Below are 24,471 nucleotides of genomic sequence, written 5' to 3'. Positions count from 1 at the left end.
ACTGGAAATGAAAGCGACTTGCCTTCTTTAATCTACCGAAATCCGATTAAAAGTTCAATACCAACTTCTCTTTACTAAACTAGGATATTGGCTACAGCTGTGGAGAGAACATTCTCCGTCCAATTTTTTATTTATTTATTGGGATTCATATCTCATCCTTGTGATATATATTGCAAAATATTCGTATGAATATCTATTTACGCCATTCTCGTTAGCTCAAAAAATTTCAGTCGCACATTGAATTTAAGGATAATATAACCAAATACACGACCAGCACATGAACAACTCCAATTGACCCAAGCGCGTAGTTCATAAACATGGACGTGGGTGTTTGACTTGGCACTTTTTTTTTTATATATTAAGAAAAGTGAAAACTATACTGTTTGCAAATTTATAATAGTCCAGACTGCAACATGACGGCTCCAACGAGCGTTTGGCCATTTTTCAAAGACCTTAGCATGCTGAAGTAAACGCCGTGCACCCCCAACAACTTCGTATTACAGCTCACCTCGTAGTAATAAATTCATTCGACCTGCAGTTTTCCTTATCTTCCCGTGTACGTAGAAGTAGCATTTTGGAACGTTCCCATACCGCGTGGTTGTAATCCTCGCTAGAGACTCGATACCGAATTCTTTTATGCACGATCATATTTTACGTACGATTAAATGGAGAAATATTACAGCAATTGCTTTTTTACTGACGAGGGCGTTCGCAATCGTTGATCGAGTGGACAGGTGGATCCGGATAGCGTAAGATGGCACTTAATTTTGCTTGTTAACTGCACCTGGTGGTTTGCTCAAAAAAAAAAAAAAAAAAAACTGCTCCTGGTGGCTCTCTCCGTCTGTGGAAACAATGATGAGAGTGCAGACCGGCAGCACATGGGTACCATAAATCCACTTTCTCAGTATGATGCAGTGCTCCGTACTCCGCGGGCACAAACATTTTAGTTTACTTTAGTTGTCTGTTTTCTATCCCCTTCATCTATTAAAAAAAAAAAAAACTTTAGAAAATGAGGATTAAACGGGATAATTACTCAAAAATATTAACTCTACTATATAGATGTCAATTGAGTCACAGACATTTTAATTAGCTCTAATTTTTTTGATAATTTATCATTGCAAGCATTCATAAAATAATTTTTTTAATTGTCCCAATAATAAATTGTTTAGCTTTCTAATTCATATTTTTAAATATTGCAAAGTCCTCAATCATATGTTATCTCGAGGATGACCAATTTGTTATGTACCGTGAAATGCTCTTGTGGGGGTTCATCTCACGAAAAATGGGTTAGTATAATTTTGAAACGTGGAAAGGAGACAAAACAATAATATAATAAGCATTTAAAAATAATTAATTTGGATGACAATCCTGTCCAACTGTTTTTTGACATATCAGGACACTACAAACATATTCTTAAATGTATGCTTTGATGATTGTATCCTTCGTAAACTTTTTGCTAAAGAAAGTATTCATTTTTAATTGTAACATGAACAGATATGGGTATATACTTCTGTAATTTCACCTGAAATAACATTGTCGATTGAATCATAGTATGGTAAACTGAAAATTTCAAAATCCAAGACCAATAAGGAAAATCTATGAATTATTTAATTTTTTTATAATTATCCCAAGAATGAGTTGTTTATCTTTCCAATTCATATTTGTAAATATTTCAAATTCCTTAATCATATGCTAACTTAAGGATGACCACTTTGTTAGTAAACCTTGAAATGCTCTTGTGGAGGTTCATCCGATGAAAATTGGGTTGCCGTTAAAAAAGAGGCAAATCTAAAACACAAGGATCATATAAAAAGAAATATTTTGGATGACAATCCAATCCAATGTGTCATTTGACGTACTGGGACAATGCGAACATTTTCGTGAATGTATGCTTTGATAATTGCATCCCTCATAAACTTTTCGTTAAAAAAAAATCCATATTTAACTGTAACACGAGCATGTGAGGACATATTCTTTGATGAATTCACCTTGGATAATATCATCAATTGAATACTAATAATGGTAAATTGAAAATTTCAAAACCACGACCAATAAGAAAAATCCACGAATTACCTAGACGCTGCGTGTTGAGTGCACATATCCATATCAATTCTTATCCTAGCATTTCAATTTTATCATCTATAGAGACTATAGAGATACATAGCACAAATAATCGACGATGTATTAGACTCTACTAGCTATCTCTACAAAAGCCAACCAACCGCAAAAGCTGCAGGAGTCTTGTACCAGAAGCATGTGATGTTGATCTAAAAAATAATGCAATTACAAACAACCTACAAAACTAGGAATCTTTCCCATTATAATTACAGAGGCATGTAAGCAAAGTTGGACACGGTCCTTTCCAAATAGGAACTGAATTGAGTTAATACCGTATTAAAGGGATATCGTTATATGATATATAATGGGATTCAAATTTCGTGCCAGAACAGGGGATTTCTTTCCCGGATCCAAATCCATCTTAAACGTCAGCTTTGTGGGATCCATGTGAATCCGATGCAAAACCCGCAATTTTTTCCCCCTTAAGATGTCAACACTGCAATGATTTAGCTTCGATAGGTAGAGATAGCGTGGTCAAAACCTCCCAAAGGCCAGGCTGGCGTTATCAGCTACCCCAGCAAGGTCAGTTCCCTGTCCGGCTTTGGACATTATGTTTTGTCTACTCTGGCGATGAAAATGCCGTGGGCTTCGTCTGCCTTTACAACTTTACAACCTTAGGTCTAAGATGACCTACTCATGACCGCAAAAACCAATCACCATTCATTACGAACGTGGTCGGCCCATGATATTTAGGGCCCAGTAAGCATGTCCCGGCCCTATAACAGTAACGAGGTTCTGGAGATAGAGAATCAATAGATTCAGCACAATAACAAGCTGGTTTTTTTTTTTTTTTCCATTAATATCATTTCCGAATACAGAGAACGTCGCACCTCAGAAAAGCGAGAAAAGAGAAGAAAAGGGACAAAATGGCCCAGCAGTCAGCACCTTGCAACACCGGAGATCTTCAAAGATTTGGTGATTCAAAATAAAACAAACTGGAAAGACATGAAATCCGTGGAGATTTAGCAATGAGCTTTATCACATGTCTAGTTTATTAATTATAACAAAACAAAGAAGCAATGGATTCGGAGGCTCTAGGCATGCCAGATGATCACAAAGCATATAGCCGCTTGGTTCGGTTTAGTTGTTGGAGCACTTCGGAGGCGCCTTGAGGCCGCATTTCTTGGGCAACGCCATGGCATTGGCAGGTTTTATCCCATAGTTCGGGAGCACAGACCTGTACTGGCACAGGCATGGCATGTCCGCTTTGGAGATCACCTTACAACATTGCTTGGTTGGCGGGGAGGGGTGGTCGCCCGCAACGGCCGGGAGGCAGAAGGTCAGTTTGTCCGTCGGGATCTTGCATATGGTCGTGGCCTTGGCTCCTCCCATCATGGCCACGAGTAGCACCAGCGCGAGCCCCAGGATCAAGCTCTTGCCGCTGGATTTCCCCATTTGGCTCCTTAAAACTCAGCGATTTAGTGGTATATTATGGGCTTAATCTTTGATTTCTCCACGAGTGCGTATTTATAGTGAAGCAGCGCCGGTTAAGCACTTCTGCTTATTCATTTTATTTTTAGTTTTTGGCTGTCGAAACATGAAACATGGCTCGTGATTTGTGCATGGATTTTCTGCAAGGACGAATAAAAAAGTGATCGTCACGGGTGTTAAGGCGTTCATGTGACCAATCTGTCTGGCTCACGGGGAATAGCATCTTAATGGCCTTCACATGTGAAAATCAGCTAAGGGACAGATGCCAACCGTCCGAGGCGATTTCGTTAGTACCAAACATCCACCGATTTTGGCTCTTGTTTTAGGTGATCCACTCCACAGGATTAGTAAAAAATAATAAAAACATGCAGTTATTTGTTTTAATCAAGTGGGTTTTCTTTATCATAGAAATAAAAGTATTCAAGTGACTTTATTACTATAAATGAGAAATGTCTCGAAATTTAGATGAATAATACTATAAAAACTAGATCTGCTATGGATGAATTTATACTATCTTTATTGGATCATAAAAGACATGAAAGGTTTTTATATATCTCATTATTGGGGCAATAAGAGGAGTAGTAATTTATAAAATCCACTGGCAGAGTGAAATCCAACATATTTTAACCAGAGTCACAAGCCTAATCATCTTTTTCCAGAGTCATCATACACGTATATTTTCATTTTCCTAAAACATGTGTGGATCCATGGATTGGGCCTTCCTGGCTTTCTAGGCTTGGAGCCCGAAAACCAAACTAGCGCCAAGCTGCCAAAGGCCTGGACCGAACATTTTCAACCCGATCCGCTCCGGACCAATTCGGGTCTCGGGCCAAGCCTATCTTAACCCGGCCGTGCGGTTCGGGGGAGAAAAATTGGCAGCCAATCACCCACGCGTGCGCCAAACTACGGAAAACCGAACCGCTTGCTTTTCAGTTTTCATCGGCAGGTCAGCCCCCCGTCAAAACGTCACTGGGGATATTCTAGGTCTTTTTTCACTTTACCCCTTCACCACGTCAACTTGCTTTTGGAATTGCATCGCTCCCTTCCGGCCGATTTCTCCCCCGGGACACGTGGAATTCCGGTTCGCGCGACATGGCGTCGTCCGACGACGAGGCCGACGCCTTGCCGGAGACGGTGTCGACCTACTTCTTCGAGGATCACGACGACGAGCCGGTCTCGTTCTCCGTCCTGCCGGTGAGTTGGACCGACGGGGACGGCGGCGAGGAGGACGCGGCGGCGGCGGAGGAGACCGTCTTCCTGCACGGGAAAGCCGACAACGGCCTCCGAAAGATTTACAGGGAGGTCAAGTCCTGGAGGTTTGATCTCGGCCGCTCGAGGCCCGAGGTGTCGGTCCTCTCCAAGGACAACATCTGGTTCAAGTTGGATAAGCCGAGGAGGAGCTTTCAGGATACGATCAGGACCGTGTTGATCACGCTGCACTGCCTGCACTACGCCAGGAACCACCCGGACGCGTCCCGAGAAGCGCTGTGGGAGCACTTGGCTAAAACCCTTGGGTATCGTATCGGTGGTTTCTGAGAATTTACCGTTTCACATCTTCGCGTGTTATGGCGCACGTCTGATTTTGCCTCTTCTCAATCTGGTGGTTTATAGGTTCTATGAGGTCCGGCCTTCTGTGAAGGATTTGCAGGACCATGTCGCGTTAATTAAAGAGGCTATAGGGAGGGATGGTGCATTGGCGAAATCCAAGGTCGTTCCTGTTTCTGTCTTTTCTTTTAGATTCATGACCTTGTTTGATATTCTGGCCATTGACATGTAGTCGCTGTAGAGAAGTTTTAGATTGTTTGTGTATTTCAAATTGTGGGTGTCATTGTTCGAGTGATGAAAGGTTTAACTGAGACCAGAATTCTGGGCACCATTTTTGTTAATGATTTTTGTGCGTGCGTGGTGTGGTAGATGAGCTTGTGTCAAGGATGAGAAATGTTCGAGTTGTTGCTTAGGCATTCATATGACTCCTCTTCGACGGAGCAATCACCAATATGCAGACTGGTGTTGAATTTATTGTGATATTTTCATTAGGTTATAAGTTCATTGCAATTAAGGTCGAGTATTGATTTGAAGTTGATCAAGTTTATGACTCCTCTTTCACGAAGCAATCGCCAATGCGCAGGCTTGTGTTGAATTTATTGTGACATTTTCATTAGGTTATAAGTTCATTGCAATTAAAGTTGAGTATTGATTTGAAGTTGATCAAGTTCAATTAGAGTTGAGCACTGACCTGAAGTGATCCACTTTCAATGCTGGACTAGTTTAGGGAAGCTCTCAATGGTTGGAAACTTTTGACTACTGCCTATAATTCCAGTGCTATAAGATATAAGTGGCATCGTTTGTTGTTTTCTTTTTACTACATTTTTTATCAGGATTGTTTGCAAAGGGTTAAAGCTGCTTCAAAAAAGTTTGCTTTCTTTGCTTTGATTTCCATGCATGTGAAGTTTCTAACAAATGATTAGATGAGGCTTCATAGATTCATCATCGTAGGTCGGTGTTGCATGCATACAGTTACTTGGGTTTACCTGTTCAAGAAAATGGGAATCATCTTTGTTTTTGCCAAAGAATGTGAAAGAGATGATTGCTTACTGTAAATGGAATTTTAGATTCAAATTCATGAAAAAATCTTGGATCTTCCTTCTTTGTCTGCTTTGTGGTACCTATGTCTTGTTAGGAACATGAGGATTTTTGAAGTTTATGAATTTTTCTTTTTTTGGTCGAAGAAGTGAATCATGAAAAGTTGGAGCCTTTTTTAAAATATGCTGTTGATTGGGCTGCTATTAAGTTTGGTTAGGCCTTTTTAGTTTCTTTCTGCTGTTACTTTTGATGTATACTCTCTTTGTACTCGTGTGTACTTATCCAAAAAAAAAAGGGGGACGGGCTGTTGCAATCAGTGGAATTAATATTGTATGAGATGGCTTTGGCAGATTGATTTGTTGAAAAAGGTATTATACAAACAAATATACATGTCCCGAACAAAAAAAAAAAAAAAAAAAAACATAAGTACATGTAGAATTTTTTTGTACGTGTATCCATGTGCACTCATGCTATCGCTTTCTATAGGAAAAGTCTACCTTGTTGTTGATATTCTTGGGGTCAACATTGCCACTATAAGGAACACGTTCATGGGGGGGAGGGTGTTTCTCTAGTAGGCACTAAAACGATACAATAGCACCATAACAACATAAAGACTGTTTCAGGAATAAAGTGGACCTTAGAATACTGGTATCACTAAAAGAAAAAGTATAAATTCGGTCCAAGTACTTCTGGCATTCTTCATTTTGGTCCCTGTACTTTCACTTTTCCCATTTTAGTCCTTAAACAAGTACCTTAAGACCATTTTCATCCCTGTATAGGAACCAAAACAGTATGTTGGAATGCCATCAGAGATATGAAAATAGTAATAAAATATCATCTAGGGACTAAAATGAGAACAGGACCAGACAGAGAATGCTGTAAAGTATTGGAACCAAAAGTGCAGTATTCCATTCACTTAATCTATACAAATTAACAGACTGAAAAAATACATATATTGGGAAAAAGTATCTTGTTGTGGATGTTTTGGGGTCAAATTGGTGTTCATTTATAGAAATTAATGGTCTAGCAAAATATATATCAGGAAAATTCTATCTTGCTGTTGATGTTTTTGGGGTCAAATTGCCATTGTTCATCTGGACATTTGTTAATTGCTGGAAACAAAATTCATGAAGGTTCTGAGCAAATTAATGGAAGAAAGGACCTGGGAGAAGAGCAAATCTGGCGAGGTTTGGACCTATGCCTTTTCTATATCTCACTATCTTTTCTTTGAAAGTTTCTGCCATTTCCCTTTCATTCTAAGGAAGGTTTTATTGGGATCTTTTAGCACGTTGCAAAGCCTAGTTTTATTGTGGATGATCCCGAAGATGTCGGGATGGAAGATGTTGAAGATGAGACTGCTGAGGATGATGATTGTTTTGATTCTGTTTGTGCGCTATGTGATAACGGTGGCAGCCTTTTATGGTATGTGTTGTCCTCCTTAAGCGTTTTTTCCCAGATATATACTTTTTGGGTCTGTAATTTCTAGAAATTTAGTGCTTAGAATTCTTTTGGTACCAATTCTTTAGGGCATTCTTCATTCTGGTCCCTATTCTCATTTTAGTCCCTGAATGACTGTTTTGCTACAATTTTCGTCCCCCTCATGGCATTCCACTACAACGGGAAAGTGAAGGTACAAGGACCAAAATAAAGAACGTCCAAAATACTTGGACCAAAATTATAGTTTTTCTTTTAGTGATCCCAGACTTCCAGTTTATTCCTGAGACTGTCTTTGGATTGTTTTGGTGCTATTGTATTGTTTCAGTTCCTATGAGAGAAACACACTCTCTTCCTATGGGCGTGTTCCTAATCGTGGCAATGGTAACTGGGAACCGGCCACGAGTGGAGTCCATTTCTATACTCAACCTTTTTTAATAACTTTGACACAATTGGGTTGACCTGGTAAACTGGTCAATTTGGTTCTGACCAAGCTTGGCTTTCAAAAGTCAGTCAGCGTTGTTGAGGGAGAGAACTATACCCGCTCCCTCTAGGACAGGCACATAAGCTTTTGCCACTTTGTAAGGGCGCTCCTTTGCTTCCATCTACCATCTGCTGTATATATTTTATACCTCTCAGCTAAAATTAAAGTTCCAAAGCTCCACAAGCTTGGAAATTGAACACGGGGCTTGTATTTGAGTCACTGCATGCGTTGACAAAATGGGCTGCGTTTGATCAAGTGGTTATGTATAGATATTCCATCTACCATCTGTTGTATATATTTTATACCTCTCAGCTTTCCAAAGCTCCACAAGCTTGGAAATTGAACCCGGGGCTCGTATTTGAGTCACTGCATGTGTTGACAAAATGGGCTGCGTTTGATCAAGTGGTTACGTATAGATATTCTTTTAAAATGCCGGTTCACCAGCTAAGTGCTACCCCGATTCAGTCTTACTCCTGTCTGGTTATAAAAACTTTAGCGCAGACTCAACAAATCCAATTTGGTCTACCATCTATCAGCTTTCATCAACATTTTCTTCTCTGACTTTGATCTTCCCCTAAGATTATATGTCCCAATGGGCTTTAGACAAAAAGTGTGAGTGCGTGAATTTTTCATATTGTATGTGGAATAAATTGTTCTTATTGATTTTAGGGTAGTTTCTGCTCTTTTAGTGAAGTTTAATGGATGTTCTTATTGTACCTTTTAATTTAGTTTGGTATGCATTTTTTTAGTTAAATTCATATCTGACAGTTTGTTAGCAATACAGCTGTGATGGAAAATGCATGAGGTCATTTCACGCTACTGAAGAAGATGGTGAAGACTCGCTTTGCGATTCTCTTGGATTTTCACAGCATGAAGTTGATGTAGGATGATACTTCATTTTTTATTTCTTTTTTGTGTTTAGAAGTTAGTTCTCCCTTTGCTTTGGTTTCTTTTTTTCTCCTAGGCCTCTTTTTTTTTTTTTTTGCTTTAGTTTCTAATTATATTTTTATCATGGCGTTGACAGGCATTGCAGATTTTTAAGTGCGGAAATTGTAGATACAACCTGCACCAGTGCTTTGCATGTGGGAAGTTGGGCTCATCTGACAAGTCTTCTTGTGCTGATGTATGAGACAGTAGGAAAAGATCAATTGTCTGGCTTCATATTTTACCACTGAATCTGATTTTCATGATGAAGGCGTTCAATTCTCCTCCATTTTTTTGTTGCTATGAAAACTCATATAAAATCTTTTGGAGCTTGCGTGGGATACTGAACTCTATATGTTTTTTCTATAAGTGTGGTTCAATGAAAACATCTACTGTTCATGCTTGTCCACAGTGTCTAGTTACTTAGTAAAAGTCAGCTGTGCCTGTGCCCCGGATCATACGTTTTGGCATGGTCTGAGCTAACCCCATGAAGCATGTCCAGCAATTTTTATTTGGAACTGGAGAAGTCTTTCTAAACATGTTCTAATTGATCCCCTTTTTTTATGGGAGAAAAAGAATTTTCAATATTTTTAAAGAGGGAATGTAAGGTTGGCTTGTTTAGCTTGGTCTATCCTTGAACATACTCTTGACCTGTGACTGAGATTAGCTCCCTCATTCCTCCTCCTCCCCGCTTGCAAAATTAACACTGAGTTTTCTGGGTTTGATGTGGATTCATTGGGCCCGTTACTTGACTCAAGGCTTCTAGGATTCTATTCAAGTGCGGCTACGTGTCACTTGTGGTTATTCTATAGCTTAGCTGTATGGATATTTTTTCTGACACTAATTCTCTGATAGGTCTTCCAATGTGTTTCTGCTACTTGCGGCCACTTCTACCATCCCCAATGTGTAGCAAAATTGCTCCATCGCAGAGATGAAGTTGCTGCAGATAAACTTAAGCAGAGGATTGCTTTAGGAGAAAGTTTCACGTGCCCTGTGCATAAATGTTGTGCTTGCAATCAAAATGAAAACAAGAAGGAACATGATCTACAATTTGCTGTATGCAGACGATGCCCCAAGTCTTACCATAGAAAATGCTTGCCAAAGTATGTTTAACTGTTCTTTTAGATTATTATTGCTTTAGTCTCGTCATAATTGATCTATGATGCTTCATATGCTTGTATTCAGGGAAATTGTTTTTGAAGACTCAGATGAAGATGCAACTATAAGGGCATGGGAGGGATTACTACCTAATCGCATATTAATTTATTGTTTGTAAGTACTACTTCAGTATTTAAGCTTCTTCAGCCTTTAACTCTTGAGCATTTTGCCATCATCTGCTAAAGAGCTGTCTTTAACTTTGCCAGAAAGCATGAGATTGATGAAGATATTGGGACACCAGTGCGAAATCACGTGAAGTTTCCTACTATTCAAGCAAATAGGGCTGCCATTGGAGTGAAAAGGAAAAGACCAGTATTGGAATCACTCTCCACTGGAGGGAAAGGTTTAAAGAAGAAACCTGTTGCTTCGGAGGACTCCTTGAAAAGAGCTTCAGAAAAACAGTCGCTTGGAAAGGAGAAATCCCCTTTCACAAAGAAAGAAGGTGAAAAAGACAAAAAAGTGAAAGTATCATCTGGACAAGCTATAGCCAACAAAGTCAAAGCGACATATGCATCCAAGAAATTTCACAAGGATACTGCCGAGTCCAGGTCTTTGGAGGCCAGCACATCTTTTACCATGAGGGAGCACACTTCTCTGGGCGGTGAAAGGTTGCATTCCTCCATGACAAAGGCATCTGAGCAAATAAAACCAGGAAAACAAGTTGTACCAGATAGTGAAGAGAGAAGAGCAGTGCAGCCTGCTTCTGGGAGTTCAGATGACTCCCTTCCTGCACTAGATGCTGACACAGAGAGGAGGTGATTTGTTCTCGCCTGTTATCTTAGTTGGTATTTGATGATCAGCAAATGTGCATCTGTCGGATGTATTTCATTCTATTTAATTCTTCAACTATGTGTTCCTCCATGATAAGCAGGCTTTTGGATCTAATGCAAGAGGCTTCATCTACACTAAGTATGGGAGATGTTATGAGAAAGCAGAAAGTGCCATCTACTCATGCACAATATCTAAAGTCAACTGTTGATAAGGCAATTACTATTGGGAAAGTGGAGGCTGCAGTTCAGGTACATACTTATGCACTAATTCAACTTGTCAATAAGGATGTGTTAATTGAAAAATTGCATGTGCAGGCTCTTCGAGCAGCTTTGCAGAGGCGAGAGGAAGGAGACAGCAATGAAGATGCAAAAACTGTCTGTGACCCAGATGTTCTAACCCAGATATTTAAGTGGAAGGTTCAGCACATTCTATTTTCTATATTTGTATTTGAGGCTATTCTTGTATTCTATTTTCAATTCAAGATGTGGTCTCTCTCTCTTTCTCCCCCTCCCTCCCTCCCTCCCTCCCTCTAATGTCTGGTGTAATTTTCACTGCTGCTTGATCGAAACAATACTTTGCGTCTGCACTCATGTTTTTCTCTTAAGTGGAAAGAATAACTAGGCTTTTAAATTATAAAAGCTTTGGTTTCCTTTGTGGCCTAATGTGAGCTCAGAAGCTTCTTACCTTTCATCTGATTCTATTTTTTGAGCATTGCTTGCATCAGTTATTTGCTTTGACCATACATCGTTATTTTGTTTTACTTTATTTATTTATCAGTTTTTTGTAATTAGCTGTTTCTTTATCTTTTATAACCTTTGGAGGTTCATGCATGATTTATCTCCCTTTTTTTGCTGATACTTGTGAAAAGAAAAATACTTTAGCTTGCTCACATAGCCCCCTCTCGAAATTTATTGCCCTTGTTATGCTTCTTATCAAATGTTGTACATCCCATCCCAATTTTTTTGTTGATGAACAATCTCTCATATGCTGATTTGATTGGCTGCAGGACAAGCTTAGAGTATATCTTGCACCATTCATATATGGTATGCGCTACACTTCCTTTGGTCGACATTTTACAAAAGCCGATAAACTTCAAGAGGTGCTTGTTCTTTGAATCTGAAGCCTTATTTATCTTTGAGTTGGCAGTTTTAGTTGGTCTTATATGCAGATGTGGTCCTTCGTTTACTTGCTTTTTTGGCAAATTGTTACGCACCAGAATGAAACATATAAGTAATGATAAATAAACTGATTTTCGACCTTTTGTCATGGATATTTAAAGGTTTGGACCCCCTTTCATTTGATGGGGAAAAATAGCACACACAACATAAAAGTTACCAAATGTGTGCCAGTCCATTCACAAAGTAACACTTCTACGTAATTCTATGGAAGTCGACAATTTGCAAATTGTTGCTCTATTATGCTTGCAGAAAGCTATTCTGGTTCTCCAAATTTACTTATATCTGTTGCCTTTTCTAGGAAATTCTTCTGATAATTTTTGCCAACTTCAACTTCTTGAAATAAGAAAATGTAGGGCATTTGGATTTCATCTATCACTGGTCTCTCAATACTATACTCGTGCCCCTTATACCTCATTACAGGCCAGATTTTCTTAATTTAGAAAAGAAGCTGGATGTTTTCATTTCCTTAGCTTCCTTACTCGACTTTTTAGCGAGGCTAGCATCTTACACATATAGACGAAGTAGCGAATTTAGATGTTCACTTGGTCAGCCCTCTAGGTTTCAGTCAGTTTCTTTGTAGTGATGAGTTAATCTGTTCCTTTCATCTGATTGCTTTTGTTTACATTGAATCTTTTTTTTGAGGTACACATGCTACCATCTAATCTGATCTTTATACAGGGTTTTGTAACCAATAAATTTGAAAAACAAAATTCTCTGAGAAAATATTGAAGCTGTCAGTTATTTTGATGAGAGAAGTACCTACAAGGTATCTCTGTCTCCCATTGACAAATAAAAATTGCAAATAAGCATGTTGACTTAATTGAACTGGTGACAGGTTTGTACTTGGTGAATGATGTGCATATATATTGTAAGTTTGTTTGTCAGATAGGCTTTGGCTCAAAGAAATGATGTGTCTTGAAGCTTGTGTCTTATATTTCTGTGTGATCATATGGGTGAAGTGCAAATTTAATGATTCATTTTTGATGCAGATCGTTGACAAACTCCATTGGTATGTTCAGGATGGTGACATGGTAAGAAACTTAACGTTTAGTAGTTTGTTTCCACTCTTGATGCTTGAGAATTTTAAATGTAAAAGATCATGGTGATCTGTATGTGATTGGGAACCTGATTGGTGGGGTTCCTCCTGAGGGATTGGAATTCTGAATTGCTTTGCTTGAGCTTTAGAAGAAATCTGACAATCATCATGTACCATTTTGTGTATATTTTATCTTTCACCAGTCTTTGCCATAAAAAGGAAATCTGCTTCTTACACTTTTCCCCCTTCTATGGCTCTGTTTGTACGACGTTTGATGTCAGTCATCCAACTCATAAAAATTGCATTAACAGATTGTTGACTTCTGTTGTGGGGCTAATGATTTTAGCTGCCTAATGGCAAAGAAGCTTGAAGAGACTGGAAAGAAATGCTCTTACAAAAATTATGATGTTTTTCCACCAAAGGTAATTTGCGCATTCTACCTCATTTTGTTAACTTTTATGTGTGAAGAATATTTTTGTTGTCTTTGCAGACAGTTCTGCAGCATGACTATTTCTTATTTCCTGGGGAATTTTTTAAGGATGATTTTTTTTTGTTACTATCGTTTGTAATCTTGTGTCCAGTGGTTGTTCACTTGTTTCACTAGGAGGAGGTTGAGGGACGTGGAGCCTTTCTTTGTTCCTGTTCCAGGGTAGTAAAGAAGATAATATATTGTGGAATGGAAATATAGGGTAGCCATAGTTAGTGAGTATAGTATCTGAGGTTAGACTAGGTTGGCTATGAAATAATTATACTGTCTCAAGCATCCATTTGTACAAGTCATCATGCAATTTGTTCCAATAAGCAGTAGTTTCATTCATGATCACATGCAATATGTATTGGTAATATGATAGAGTCAAACAGTGCAATGGCATGACTCATGCAAGTTTCTTATTTATTGCCTAATGGTTTAAAAAGCTCAAATCAGCTTTAGGATCCTATAATATTTGGTTCTAGGATATACTAACAATATTTGGAGGAGCTGCAGAACAAATGACACCTGCAAATCTGTGGCTGGTTATGTTTGAGAAGTGGTCAAATAGGTTTTGGAGGAAGCTTCTAAGGAGCCTTGGTAGTCAAAGAAGAGGTAAAAAAATTTAGTAAAAAAAAAAGTAAAAAATAGAGGCTAGAGTTAAGAGTATTGTTATAAGAACTAGAACTTAGAGAAATAAAAGTCGGCAAAGAAAGAAGCTTGTAATGCAAGGTGGAGCACAAAGGAAAGCATTTCCAAATGCAAGACTTTAAACCCGACCAAAAGACGAATATTGGATGGGAAAGTTCTAATATATTTGTGAAACAGGAATATCGAGGTAAGAATTGGTCGATGAGTGTGTGAGCATTTGACAATAGAGTTGAAACGATGTATTTGTGGAAAAAAGTTTGGAGTGGCGCTAATGAGGTTTGGACCAGAGAACTTCGCTTCAGATGTTCTTGGCATACGAGAGGAAGGGGTCAATTGAACAGACTCATGGATATCTGAGACAGATAAAGATGGCCCTTCCTAGGCCTTAAACAAGGGACCATCTTTTAGTCTTGAGAAATCACAAAAGTATTCCATAAATCTTTCAAGTCTCACAAATTTTCTGATTCACAAGATCTATAGAGTGGCAAGTGCAGAACATACTAATGTGACCAATTCACCTTATCAAGCTAACAGTGCAACTTTAAACATCCAAGGACATCAGACTGTGAGGAAGAGCGGGAAAGTGTTTAGAAAGACATAGGAGATGTGTATCCTGTAGAGATTACCCATACTTGGTCTTATTATACAACTGAAGGATGATACCCTTATATAAGTGATGCCAAGGGTATTACAGACCTTTAACAACACAACCATAGACTCAAGCAGCATGCATCTTTATAAGATGCTCTTACAAAGCACCCCGACACATGGCACATAATGCAGTCAAAGTTGGCGCACTTATTCTAGCAGTATAATCATTCACAATGAGAGGTCCGGAAAATCATTGTCAGAAGAGAGGATGTCTGCAGGATTATTCTCATCAGCATACCTCCAGCATTTCCATCGGTTCAGGTCTAAAGCAAAGCTGTAGCCTTTCTACGTTCAGAGAATCTGGGGATGCTTTGTTGTTGCTAGCTCTGGTTCTCTTTGAGGAGCATTGGATTCCCTGGCGGAATTGTCAGTCGTAGCCAACTGGTTATATTCTGGAGATCAAGGGGGAGACGGCTGTTATTGAGGAGGCTGCAGAGGTTGAGGTGGCTGTATAGGCTGAGGAGGGTTATTTGCATAGAACTCTGATAAGACTTTTTGCATCTCTAGTCAGTTCATACGCCTGCCTATAATAATCCCATGGTACTTCGTTTGGGAATGCATTAAGCCAGACCAGATTTCTTTAGGAACAGTTGGCTGTACACGCTGAGGAGGGTTATTTGCATAGAACTCTGATAAGGCTTGTTGCATCTCTAGTTGGTTCATATACCTGCCTATAATAATCCGATGGTACTTCATTTGGGAATGCATTAGGCTACATTTCTTGAGGAACAGTGTGGTTTCTTTTGCATAATTTCCTCTGAATTTCTCTGTAGTTAGAGTTGATATCTGCAATGCTGCATCCATATGACCTGTACACTGTCGTAGAGGAGGATGAAGTGTTGAAGTACTCAAGCTTCAGAGTGTGAGGAGCAATGAGCCTTCCAGATAGTGAAAAATATCTCCATAACCTGGTTAGCAGGGCATGTAGATTCAGGAGGACTTATGTAGCCTACCTACGTGCGTAATAATTCTAAGTTTGGAGTAGACACGCTGTCAATTTTTTGTTTAAGAAAATTAGTACCAAATTTGGTAAGAAATTGCTGGAATGTGGTTTGGAATGCGGTTGAAAGCTCAGCCAACCTGTTAACTATGAAATATGGAGGAGGAATAGGCTGTCTATAGCCATAAAGGAGGGACATGAGCAAGTTGTTGTGAGTTGGCCTCAGTTACCTGCTTTCTCAGCCTCATCCCCATTCCTGCCACTTTGGTCTCACCACTTTGGTTATGCTGGAGCCTTGAAATCTGAAGTAATGACAATTTTGCAGGATGTTGTTGCTTTTGAAGCTTTTATGAGAAACTTGAGCATGCAAACATAATTTGAGTACCTTTACTAGTGACCCATCCACTTACTAGAGGATGAAGCCTCATTTACATTGAGGCACACACAACTGTCAAAAAGTTGGATGATATGGAACTATAGTCTATGTCTGTTAAATGCAATTTGCCTGTGGTTTAGAAAATAGGTTTATTTTTCACATCCGGTTTTTTTTTCCCCACTTGCAATTTGTTAGGGATTCTTCTTGATGCCTATAGGTTGAGATAGGGAGTCTCTGTTAGGGTCTTTCCAGGCTGTGGCCAGCGGTAACCCATTTTATATGCCTTAGCATTTGCTTTGAGCAATTCAGTTTTCAGTGAATGCCATGCAGAAGAATAATTGGTCCAATTGGCATTTGCTGGTAATGCCAGTGTTGTTATGATCTTTGTGAAATGTACTTGGTATTGAACCTGGACTTGCCTTTGTTTAAGGCTGGTTTTATATAGTTTCTCCTCCTTTTAATTGCAGAATAACTTCAACTTTGAACTAAGGGACTGGATGACTGTCCAACTAAAAGAGCTACCTCCTGGGTCGAAATTGGTAAGAGGCAGAGTTTTGCTTTATGTCTCTGCATTTTAGTTGGGTTATTGGCCCTTTCGCTCTCCTCTCTCCCTCCCTCTCTCTCTCTGAACATATCCATGCGTTGTTGAATGTTTTATCATTTCATTATGTTTCTTCCTGAGTAGATCATGGGGCTAAATCCTCCTTTTGGAGTTAAAGCAGCTTTAGCGAACAAGTTTATTGATAAAGCTCTTGAATTCAAACCAAAGCTCCTTATTCTGATTGCTCCATCAGAAACTGAAAGGTAACACAACCTTGCTTTGGGCACCCTGTTTTGCCTCTGCAAATACTTAAATCTACTGGTGCATTGCAGACTAGATGAGAAAAAGTTCCACTATGATCTGGTGTGGGAAGACGATCGATTCTTGTCTGGAAAGGTGAAATGGGATGCTCTGCTCTTCCTTCTGATCATATGTTTGCATCTGATGAATTAATTATAACTTTTCCATTTTCAGTCATTTTATTTGCCAGGGTCTGTTGATGTGAAGGATAAACAAATTGAACAGTGGAACAATAAGCCACCATTGCTGTATCTGTGGAGCCGTCGAGATTGGTCTGCAAAGCACGAGATCATAGCCCAAGAGCAGGGTCACTTGCCGACGAAGAGTGAGAGGCTGCGGTCAAACGATGACTGCAATAAATCACTGGATTTTCATCATCTGAAAGATGACCGGAGCCTTTGCGTTGGTACTTCGTCACTTACAAGTAATACATCCATGCCAAAGGGTAGGCCTGAAGAAACCAAAGACAGAGTCGATATGGCTGAAGGTCAAAAAGGGCGTTTTTCTCGAAATGACAGCGGGAGAGAAAGCAGGGAGAGCCAGTCTACTGGGACTTCTGCGGGGAGGGCCAAGGGTATGGGCACAAGTGGGAGAAAAATTTATGGGAAGTCACCTGCAAAGGAAACACCTCATCATCCCTCACTTATGTTGACAGAGGGGAAGTTGTCATTCAATGATCGGTCCACTAAGCAAAAGGCCGATAGTAGCAGAACATGTGGAAAAGGAATTGATGAGAAGGATCTACCTCGTTGTCCCTCTCCCAATTTGACGAATGGGGAGTCTTCGTTCAATGATCGGTCCTCTAGGGAAAAGGCAGGTGGTAGAGGAACACGTGGAAGAGAAATTGATAAGGAGCCACCTGCAAAGGTAAGCTCTCATCATCCCTCACCCAAGTCGTTAGTCAATGACCGATCCTCAAGATCACTTGTAGTTCCTTTTGAGAATGATGTTAGCGGCATGAATTATCAAAACGCTGACCCAAGCATGTCTATGTCACGAGCTGAGCACTTTTATGCTGGGCGAGAATCCACTCGCTCTGATGATGCCGGCAGGATGTATGGACCGAGCAACAGTGAATATTATTCAAATCAGAGATGGTCAAGTGGTGGTGGTCCTCCTACCAATTATGGGCCTCAGAACTTGGAGTATGCGGCTTATACGAGGGACACTGATAATTACAGGCCCAGTGTCTCTGATCCCGAAGAGAGATTCTTGAGGGAGCAGCAGATGCGTTCGCAGGTCCGTCTTTATGGTCAGCAAGATCCAACTGTATCTCAAAGAAATTACATGGCAGGTAATGATTCTGTGTTCAGCCGGTCGGGGCCCGTGACATCTACCTATGGACTTCTAGGTTCTGAATCATCCCAGCGAGCGAACATGTCTACGATGCAACGATATGCTCCCCGTTTGGATGAACTGAATCCGACGAGATTGAACAATGCGAGGCCTGAAGCACCCGCGATTCGTGGAAATGGGTATCTTGATCTTAATAGGAGACCGCAATTAGGATACCAAGGCGACTCTTTTGGCTTTGCTACTGGTCCTCGTCGGCCGTACTCTCAGAATTCTACTCAGAATTCTAATGGCTGGATTTATGAATAGGGTGCTTGGATGTTTCCTTCTTCCCGTTCTCCCTCTTTCTAGATGGTTTGACGATGTTTCAGATGGTTAAGTGTGTGTACTGTATTGTTCATATTCTCAACGTCAACCACGATCTAGATAACTTGGCTTGGCTCTGATATTTGATGGTCTCTATAGAGTTGCCTATACTCGTGAGATGAGGCAATTTTTATTTTATTTTATTTTTTATTTTGTCTCCATCTAGATCACAGGGGCGTCGGGTCGAATTATTTGGTCCTTGTGCTTCGACCTGATCTCCATCCACCTCGTCAAGGATCAAAGCGGGTAGATGCACTCATTTAATATCTCATCGCCTGGTCGCAACTGACGTCCCCTGTGGTGGTTGACTGAGCGGAGGTGGTACTTAAGAAGGCCGACACACACAGAGATACCCTCCTGTCCTATTAAAAAAAGAAGGAAAAGAAGGAAAAAGAAGAGTGATCCGTGTTTTATATTGAATCTAATAAAGGCCCGCCGAATTCAATAGTCGTCTATCTGGCTGCGCTAGAAGTTGGCGCACTCCTTTTTCAGCTCGTCCACTTGCACACCGTACCATGTCGACCTGGCCCCATTTCTCGATCCTAACGTAAAGACTCGAAGGGAGAATTCAAGATTCGAGAACACCCAGCTGAAACGAAAATCCCAATTTCTTCATCGACAACTAGCCAACCCGGCAACCATCAGCCCATCGCCAAGGACCTCCGAAAGAAGAAATGAACGAAGCAGCAGAAGAAGAGCTCAAGAACTTCGTCCAGGTATGGATCGCCGCCCTCGCCGCCCTCACCTACTCCTACTTCGCCTCCTCCGCCGTCCCGCGCGGCGCCCCCCGCCTCCTCTCCCTCCTCCCCGCCGTCGTCCTCCTCTCCCTCCTCCCCCTCCGCCTCTCCTCCTTCCACCTCGGCGGCCCCACCGCCTTCTTCCTCGTCTGGCTCGCCAACTCCAAGCTCCTCCTCCTCTCCTTCCACCTCGGCCCCCTCGCCGACGCCCCCAACCTCCTCCACTTCCTCTCCCTCGCCTCCCTCCCCGTCAAAGTCAAACCCCCGCGCGAAGACGAGAGAGTCTCCCGAGAGTCCTCGAGATCCGCTCTCGCTTCGGTCCGGCTCGCGATCAAGGTTTTGGTTCTGGTCTCGGTTCTCCACGCCTACGAGTACCGGCCTCGGTTGCACGAGTACGCGATCCTCGCGCTCTACTGCGTCCACATGTACCTCGAACTGGAGCTCGTCCTCGCGATCTGCGCGGTCCCGGCCAGCGCCGCCCTGGGGCTCGACCTCGAGCGGCAGTTCGACGAGCCCTACCTCGCGACCTCGCTGCAGGACTTCTGGGGCCGGCGGTGGAACCTCATGGTCAGCAGCATACTCCGCTCCACCGTGTACGACCCCGTGCGGCGCCGCCTCGCGCCACTCGTCGGGGCGCGGCGGGCCTCCCTCCCGGCTACCGTCGCGGCGTTCGCCGTCTCCGGGGCGATGCACGAGGCGATCTACTACTACCTCACGCGGGCGAGGCCCACGGGGGAGGTGACGTGGTTCTTCGTGCTGCACGGGATCTGCGTGGCGGCGGAGGTGGCGGCGAAGAGGTGGGCGGGCGGGAGGTGGAGGATGCACAGGGCGGCGTCGGGGGTGTTGACATTGGCGTTCCTGGCGGCGACGGGGGTGCGGTGGTTTTTCCCGCAGTTGACCAGGAATGGCGTGGACGAGAAAGTTATAGGAGAATGCTACGCTATTTTTGACTTCGCGAAGGACAAATTAACCCGGGTGGTTTTCCATATGAAAAGCGTGTCGGGCTGAGTTTTCCAATTGTCGGAGGTTACAATTTCTCCTTTTAAGTTAGTTTGGTTTTTATTTGCCACAGGATTGATTTATGTATCATTTTTTTTCTAAAGCATGGCGAGAGATAAAAGTGTCAAGATACACCATACTCATTAATATTTTCCATATGCGGGAAAATATTGCCTATAGCTCTAATTCTAGCATAGCATAATCAAAGTCCACTCATCAAACGATGTTGCCCGTGCTATTCTGGAATGAGACTCCCTTTAGAAAATAGAGAATTTCGGTTCTCTCTCCTATTGGGCCCACTAAAAACCTTTTTTTCTCGATAAAATATTATCTGCAGCTTTGGTTACAACGTGACATAATCAGAGTCTATTTGTCAATTATCCTATTTTGCAAGATTTGATCATGTGGCCAATAACCACTATTGTAGTTGTCAACCATACCCAGCGTCACGTCAATGATGATCCCCCATCCCACCCCCAACTTGCCGTGTTGACGTCCATTGCTCTTAGGCGGGATTGAAAGCACACTCTCATATGTCCATCTCCTCCATGGTCGTGGTCCTTGAGGAGCCAGCGTTGTTGAGCTAATGGCAACTAGCCTTCAGGTCTGGTGGTCACGCCTCCAGATCTGGAGGCCCCTTCACCACCATGATGCCGGAGGGGCAGCCCTGTTGTGGTGGTGATGAAGGCGGCTTGACTGGTTGGGGTCGTCATCGGTTGGTGGCTATTATTGGAGAGGGTTTGCCTTTGTGTTGGGGTTTGTATGGAGGGTTAAGAAAATTTGAATATGCTAGCGTAATCAACAAGAAAGCAAATGTATCCAATATATAGGATGGCAGATCTACATCCTAATCATAAAAGTGATTCTAGTTTGCCTACTTTAACTTCAATATTATTTAGTCCAAGTCCAACAAAGGATCCAATAATTAGCGACTCGCTTTCACTTCGACTACATTGGCCCATTTGTGTGCAATTGTTCTTGTTTTTAGGATTATTATTTGATGATGATTTATTTCAATTATATAACGATGTTCTCTTATGTGTGTCATGATCTGATTAAAAATTTCAATGACTTTCGTGACAATCAAATGGAATCACAAATTTTATGACACATCATTAACCCATCCGCTGAAAATTCTAAGTGCATTCTCAGCACAACATTCTCCTCTCCTTAAGCTAATTTCCCAATGCCGAGTCGTACGAATCCTCGTGTTTTCTTTCGACCACAGGAGCGTGTCCGAAGAGTCGGTGTCCGTCCGGCCATCCGAACTCTCCGGAGAGCCCAAGCCCAAACAGACACGCCCCCTAACTCTTTTATGGGCCATTTTCTCGATCTGGCCCGTGCAAGCTTTTCATTCCCCAGAGGCATCCCGATCTTTGTCCGAGCTTGCAATCTGCATCTGCAATCTGCATCTGCCGGTGATCCTCCGATCGCCAACCGGAGCTTCAGAAATCCGAGTAAGAATCCCACAGTCCCTCGCTCGTTTCTCGATTCGTTTCTTCAGCTGAATCTTCGGCTCCCGGCGAAACGGAAGGCATTGAGCTCAGATCCGATTTGTTTCTGGTGTAGAGGTTGTTCCCCCTCTTTATCGCGATCGAAATCGAGCAAAAAACCATGGGGTTCGTCGTCACGAGCCTAGTTTTTACGGTGATTGGGATTCTCGCATCGCTCTGTACCAGAGTTTTCTGCAACAGGGGGCCATCCACGAATTTGTACGTATCCTCTTCCCTGCACAAGTAGCGTCTGTTCTCATCGAGTCTGGTAGGATCTAATTGGTTGCATTTGATATTCGGTGCGTGCAATGTGCATCGCCTAGCTAATTTCGTTCTCTCGCTTCACGAATCGCCGCAGCTCGTCCATTATCATTATTTAATACCAATTGTTGGCTGTCCTTGTCTAACTTTTGAATCGTTCAATCGGAATGGTAAATAGAATTGCAGGCGAATGGTGATATTTTTTGGGGTGGCTTGCTGAAAAAAAAATGAAGAAGGCTTCCTGACTGCATGCATTCATTTCCAACATCGGAAAAATGGCTCCTTTTACCGATCTGTTTTTGGGTCTAGCCGCTGTATTTCGCTGTTGTCTCTTTGAATTTGTTTTTTTTTTTTTTGGTCATTATGGCTGCTACAACGGTTATGTGGCTATACCAATTGGCTGCTCAGCGTGCGCGGCTTTGTTTGATTTCACGGCTGTTCCGTTCATAAGGAGAACGCTATGCCTTGCACTTCTGAGTTTTTTGAATGCTTCAAGAGCAGCACTGTGCAACTTTTAGTGCCTGCTGTTACCTTTTCTGTGCTAGTTGGGGTTTTCCTGTCAATGTACCCATGATTGATGTCTTGATGCTGTTATGATTATTCCTTCTCGGACTCCTAAATAGAGCCTTCTATCAAATTTGACATTGAATTTGTTATTGCAGGTTGCTCGTGACATTGGTTATTACGGCTACAGTCTGCTGTTGGATGATGTAAGTATTTATTCGATCTGCAGATCACTTTAGTCTTTCTTTACCTTTCATTGACAATGAAATATTTAAATTTCCTTTGCATACTCTGTCTGAATGTGTGTTATCCTCAGCATTTATATAGATTTTAAGCACCAAATGAGAGTGTGAAACTTACACGATGGAATGTTGGTGTTGCTGACTCAATTTGATTATATGTACTTCTGTCAATGGATTTGCGGGATCTTAGTCCAGATCTGTGTTGGTTTCTTCCATTGCCCCTGATTTGTGAAAAAAAAGAAAAAAAGCTTGGGCTAGGGCTTTTTTTTTTTGAGAAACGTCCCATTTGTCAAAGAAAACACATCAATTGCTATAGTTTATCGCTGGATAGTGTTGTTTGTTTTTCACCCAAGTTTTATTTCATGATATGTGACACCTGTCTTCTTCTTTTTTGGGGCAAAATTGATTAAGTGAACTAATTACTTTTGCACCTTCTCTCTGTCCTGCTTATATGCTGGAATATCCCAAGTCCCATTGTTTATTGTGAATGATTTCTTGAGATGCATAAAAATTAAATTGAAGAGAGCTTTTTCCTTCAAAGAATCATTAGCATAGGTTGTTGATGTCAAATGTGTGAATTGTAGTATCTAGTAGATCGATGTATATGTAGATCACCACTAAGGTAGTGCATGTTGATGCTGTCAAAGAGGAAAATGGATATCTGGCCATGTATATGCATCCATATGTTCTGTTTTCATCATTTATCACGCTTATAGTCTTCATCTGTTTTGTAGGTGGGCAATTGTATATCTTGCACAGATGAAACCTCTTATTGTCCCAATTCTGAGTGAGGGGGAATGAAGTGCTTCCCGCTTGACTAGTGTTGTAGGTGATGCACTGGCTATTGTATCACATATTTTTTAGGCACAAGGACCATTCAATATTTTCTTGGACGAGGATGTAAATAATGTTGGCAGATCCACCTTTGAGTTCACATGGATTGACTGCCTTAATATCTCAGCCTTGATTTGTTTATATGCTCATATGATACTGGTGCAACTTTACCATTATGTAAGAAGAATAAATACAGATGTTATACCGATAACAATGCTGAAGCGTTATGTCCCTTTTGCTCCCATAGAGTAGTCGTACTTCATTATGTTTTCTTTTTGGAGCTTCTTACTACCTCTGCGATGGTTGGCTATCGAAATGTTGATGCATAGGGTGCTCCTACTGGCTACGGTATAAATACCGCCTCTCTTACGGAACCATTAGTGGATGTTACTGCTCATACAGATCCCAGTCGGCAAGCAGTTAGCCTTCCTAGCAACGTGATTATCATGTAACCATCGCGGGTGATGCGGTTCTATGGAGATTCAACAAGAAGAAATGACTCGAGTTATTTAGGAAGCCGACCTCTTGTGCCTAGAAGTACTACTCTAGGAGTCAGAGATAGGCAGCACCATGCTCCAGGACCTGTTACATAGAAGCAGCTACATGTCATTACAAATGCCATGGAACAAAAACTGGACTTTATACTCCGTTGGATGTTCTTCGCGCAGGATCAGTTTGTTCTAAAGTTCAAAGACAA

The 24,471-nt window shown here is 41.4% G+C and overlaps 4 protein-coding genes across 4 annotated transcripts; 3 read left to right on the top strand and 1 right to left on the bottom strand.

The window, feature by feature from the left end:
* Positions 1 to 3,198: 3,198 nt before the first annotated feature.
* LOC104450278 (putative lipid-transfer protein DIR1) lies at positions 3,199 to 3,513 on the bottom strand. Its single transcript, XM_010064766.3, has one exon. It carries the CDS (start codon positions 3,511 to 3,513, stop codon positions 3,199 to 3,201), a length of 315 nt encoding a protein of 104 aa, XP_010063068.1.
* A 992-nt stretch (positions 3,514 to 4,505) lies between these two features.
* LOC104450276 (protein ENHANCED DOWNY MILDEW 2) lies at positions 4,506 to 18,786 on the top strand. Its single transcript, XM_010064764.3, has 18 exons — positions 4,506 to 5,063; positions 5,161 to 5,257; positions 7,266 to 7,319; positions 7,418 to 7,554; positions 8,835 to 8,931; positions 9,075 to 9,173; positions 9,830 to 10,077; positions 10,160 to 10,246; positions 10,339 to 10,887; positions 11,004 to 11,151; positions 11,218 to 11,319; positions 11,910 to 12,002; positions 13,071 to 13,112; positions 13,429 to 13,539; positions 16,672 to 16,743; positions 16,890 to 17,008; positions 17,078 to 17,141; positions 17,220 to 18,786. Exons 1-18 carry the CDS (start codon positions 4,642 to 4,644, stop codon positions 18,645 to 18,647), a joined length of 3,969 nt encoding a protein of 1,322 aa, XP_010063066.2. The 5' UTR covers positions 4,506 to 4,641; the 3' UTR covers positions 18,648 to 18,786.
* Positions 18,787 to 18,974: 188 nt separating this feature from the next.
* LOC104450277 (long-chain-alcohol O-fatty-acyltransferase) lies at positions 18,975 to 20,572 on the top strand. The gene has a single exon (XM_018876238.2). The coding sequence runs from the start codon at positions 19,379 to 19,381 to the stop codon at positions 20,447 to 20,449; it is 1,071 nt and encodes a 356-aa protein (XP_018731783.2). The 5' UTR covers positions 18,975 to 19,378; the 3' UTR covers positions 20,450 to 20,572.
* A 1,141-nt stretch (positions 20,573 to 21,713) lies between these two features.
* LOC104450275 (V-type proton ATPase subunit e1) lies at positions 21,714 to 24,010 on the top strand. The gene is made up of 4 exons (XM_039315230.1): positions 21,714 to 21,897; positions 22,010 to 22,152; positions 22,857 to 22,904; positions 23,675 to 24,010. The coding sequence occupies exons 2-4, from the start codon at positions 22,055 to 22,057 to the stop codon at positions 23,739 to 23,741; spliced, it is 213 nt and encodes a 70-aa protein (XP_039171164.1). The 5' UTR covers positions 21,714 to 21,897; positions 22,010 to 22,054; the 3' UTR covers positions 23,742 to 24,010.
* Positions 24,011 to 24,471: the final 461 nt, after the last annotated feature.

Source organism: Eucalyptus grandis, chromosome 6, assembly GCF_016545825.1.
Source record: "Eucalyptus grandis isolate ANBG69807.140 chromosome 6, ASM1654582v1, whole genome shotgun sequence".
Lineage (NCBI taxonomy): Eukaryota > Viridiplantae > Streptophyta > Magnoliopsida > Myrtales > Myrtaceae > Eucalyptus > Eucalyptus grandis.
Note: the sequence above shows the minus strand (reverse complement) of the source record. Positions and strands in the feature narration are given on the sequence as shown.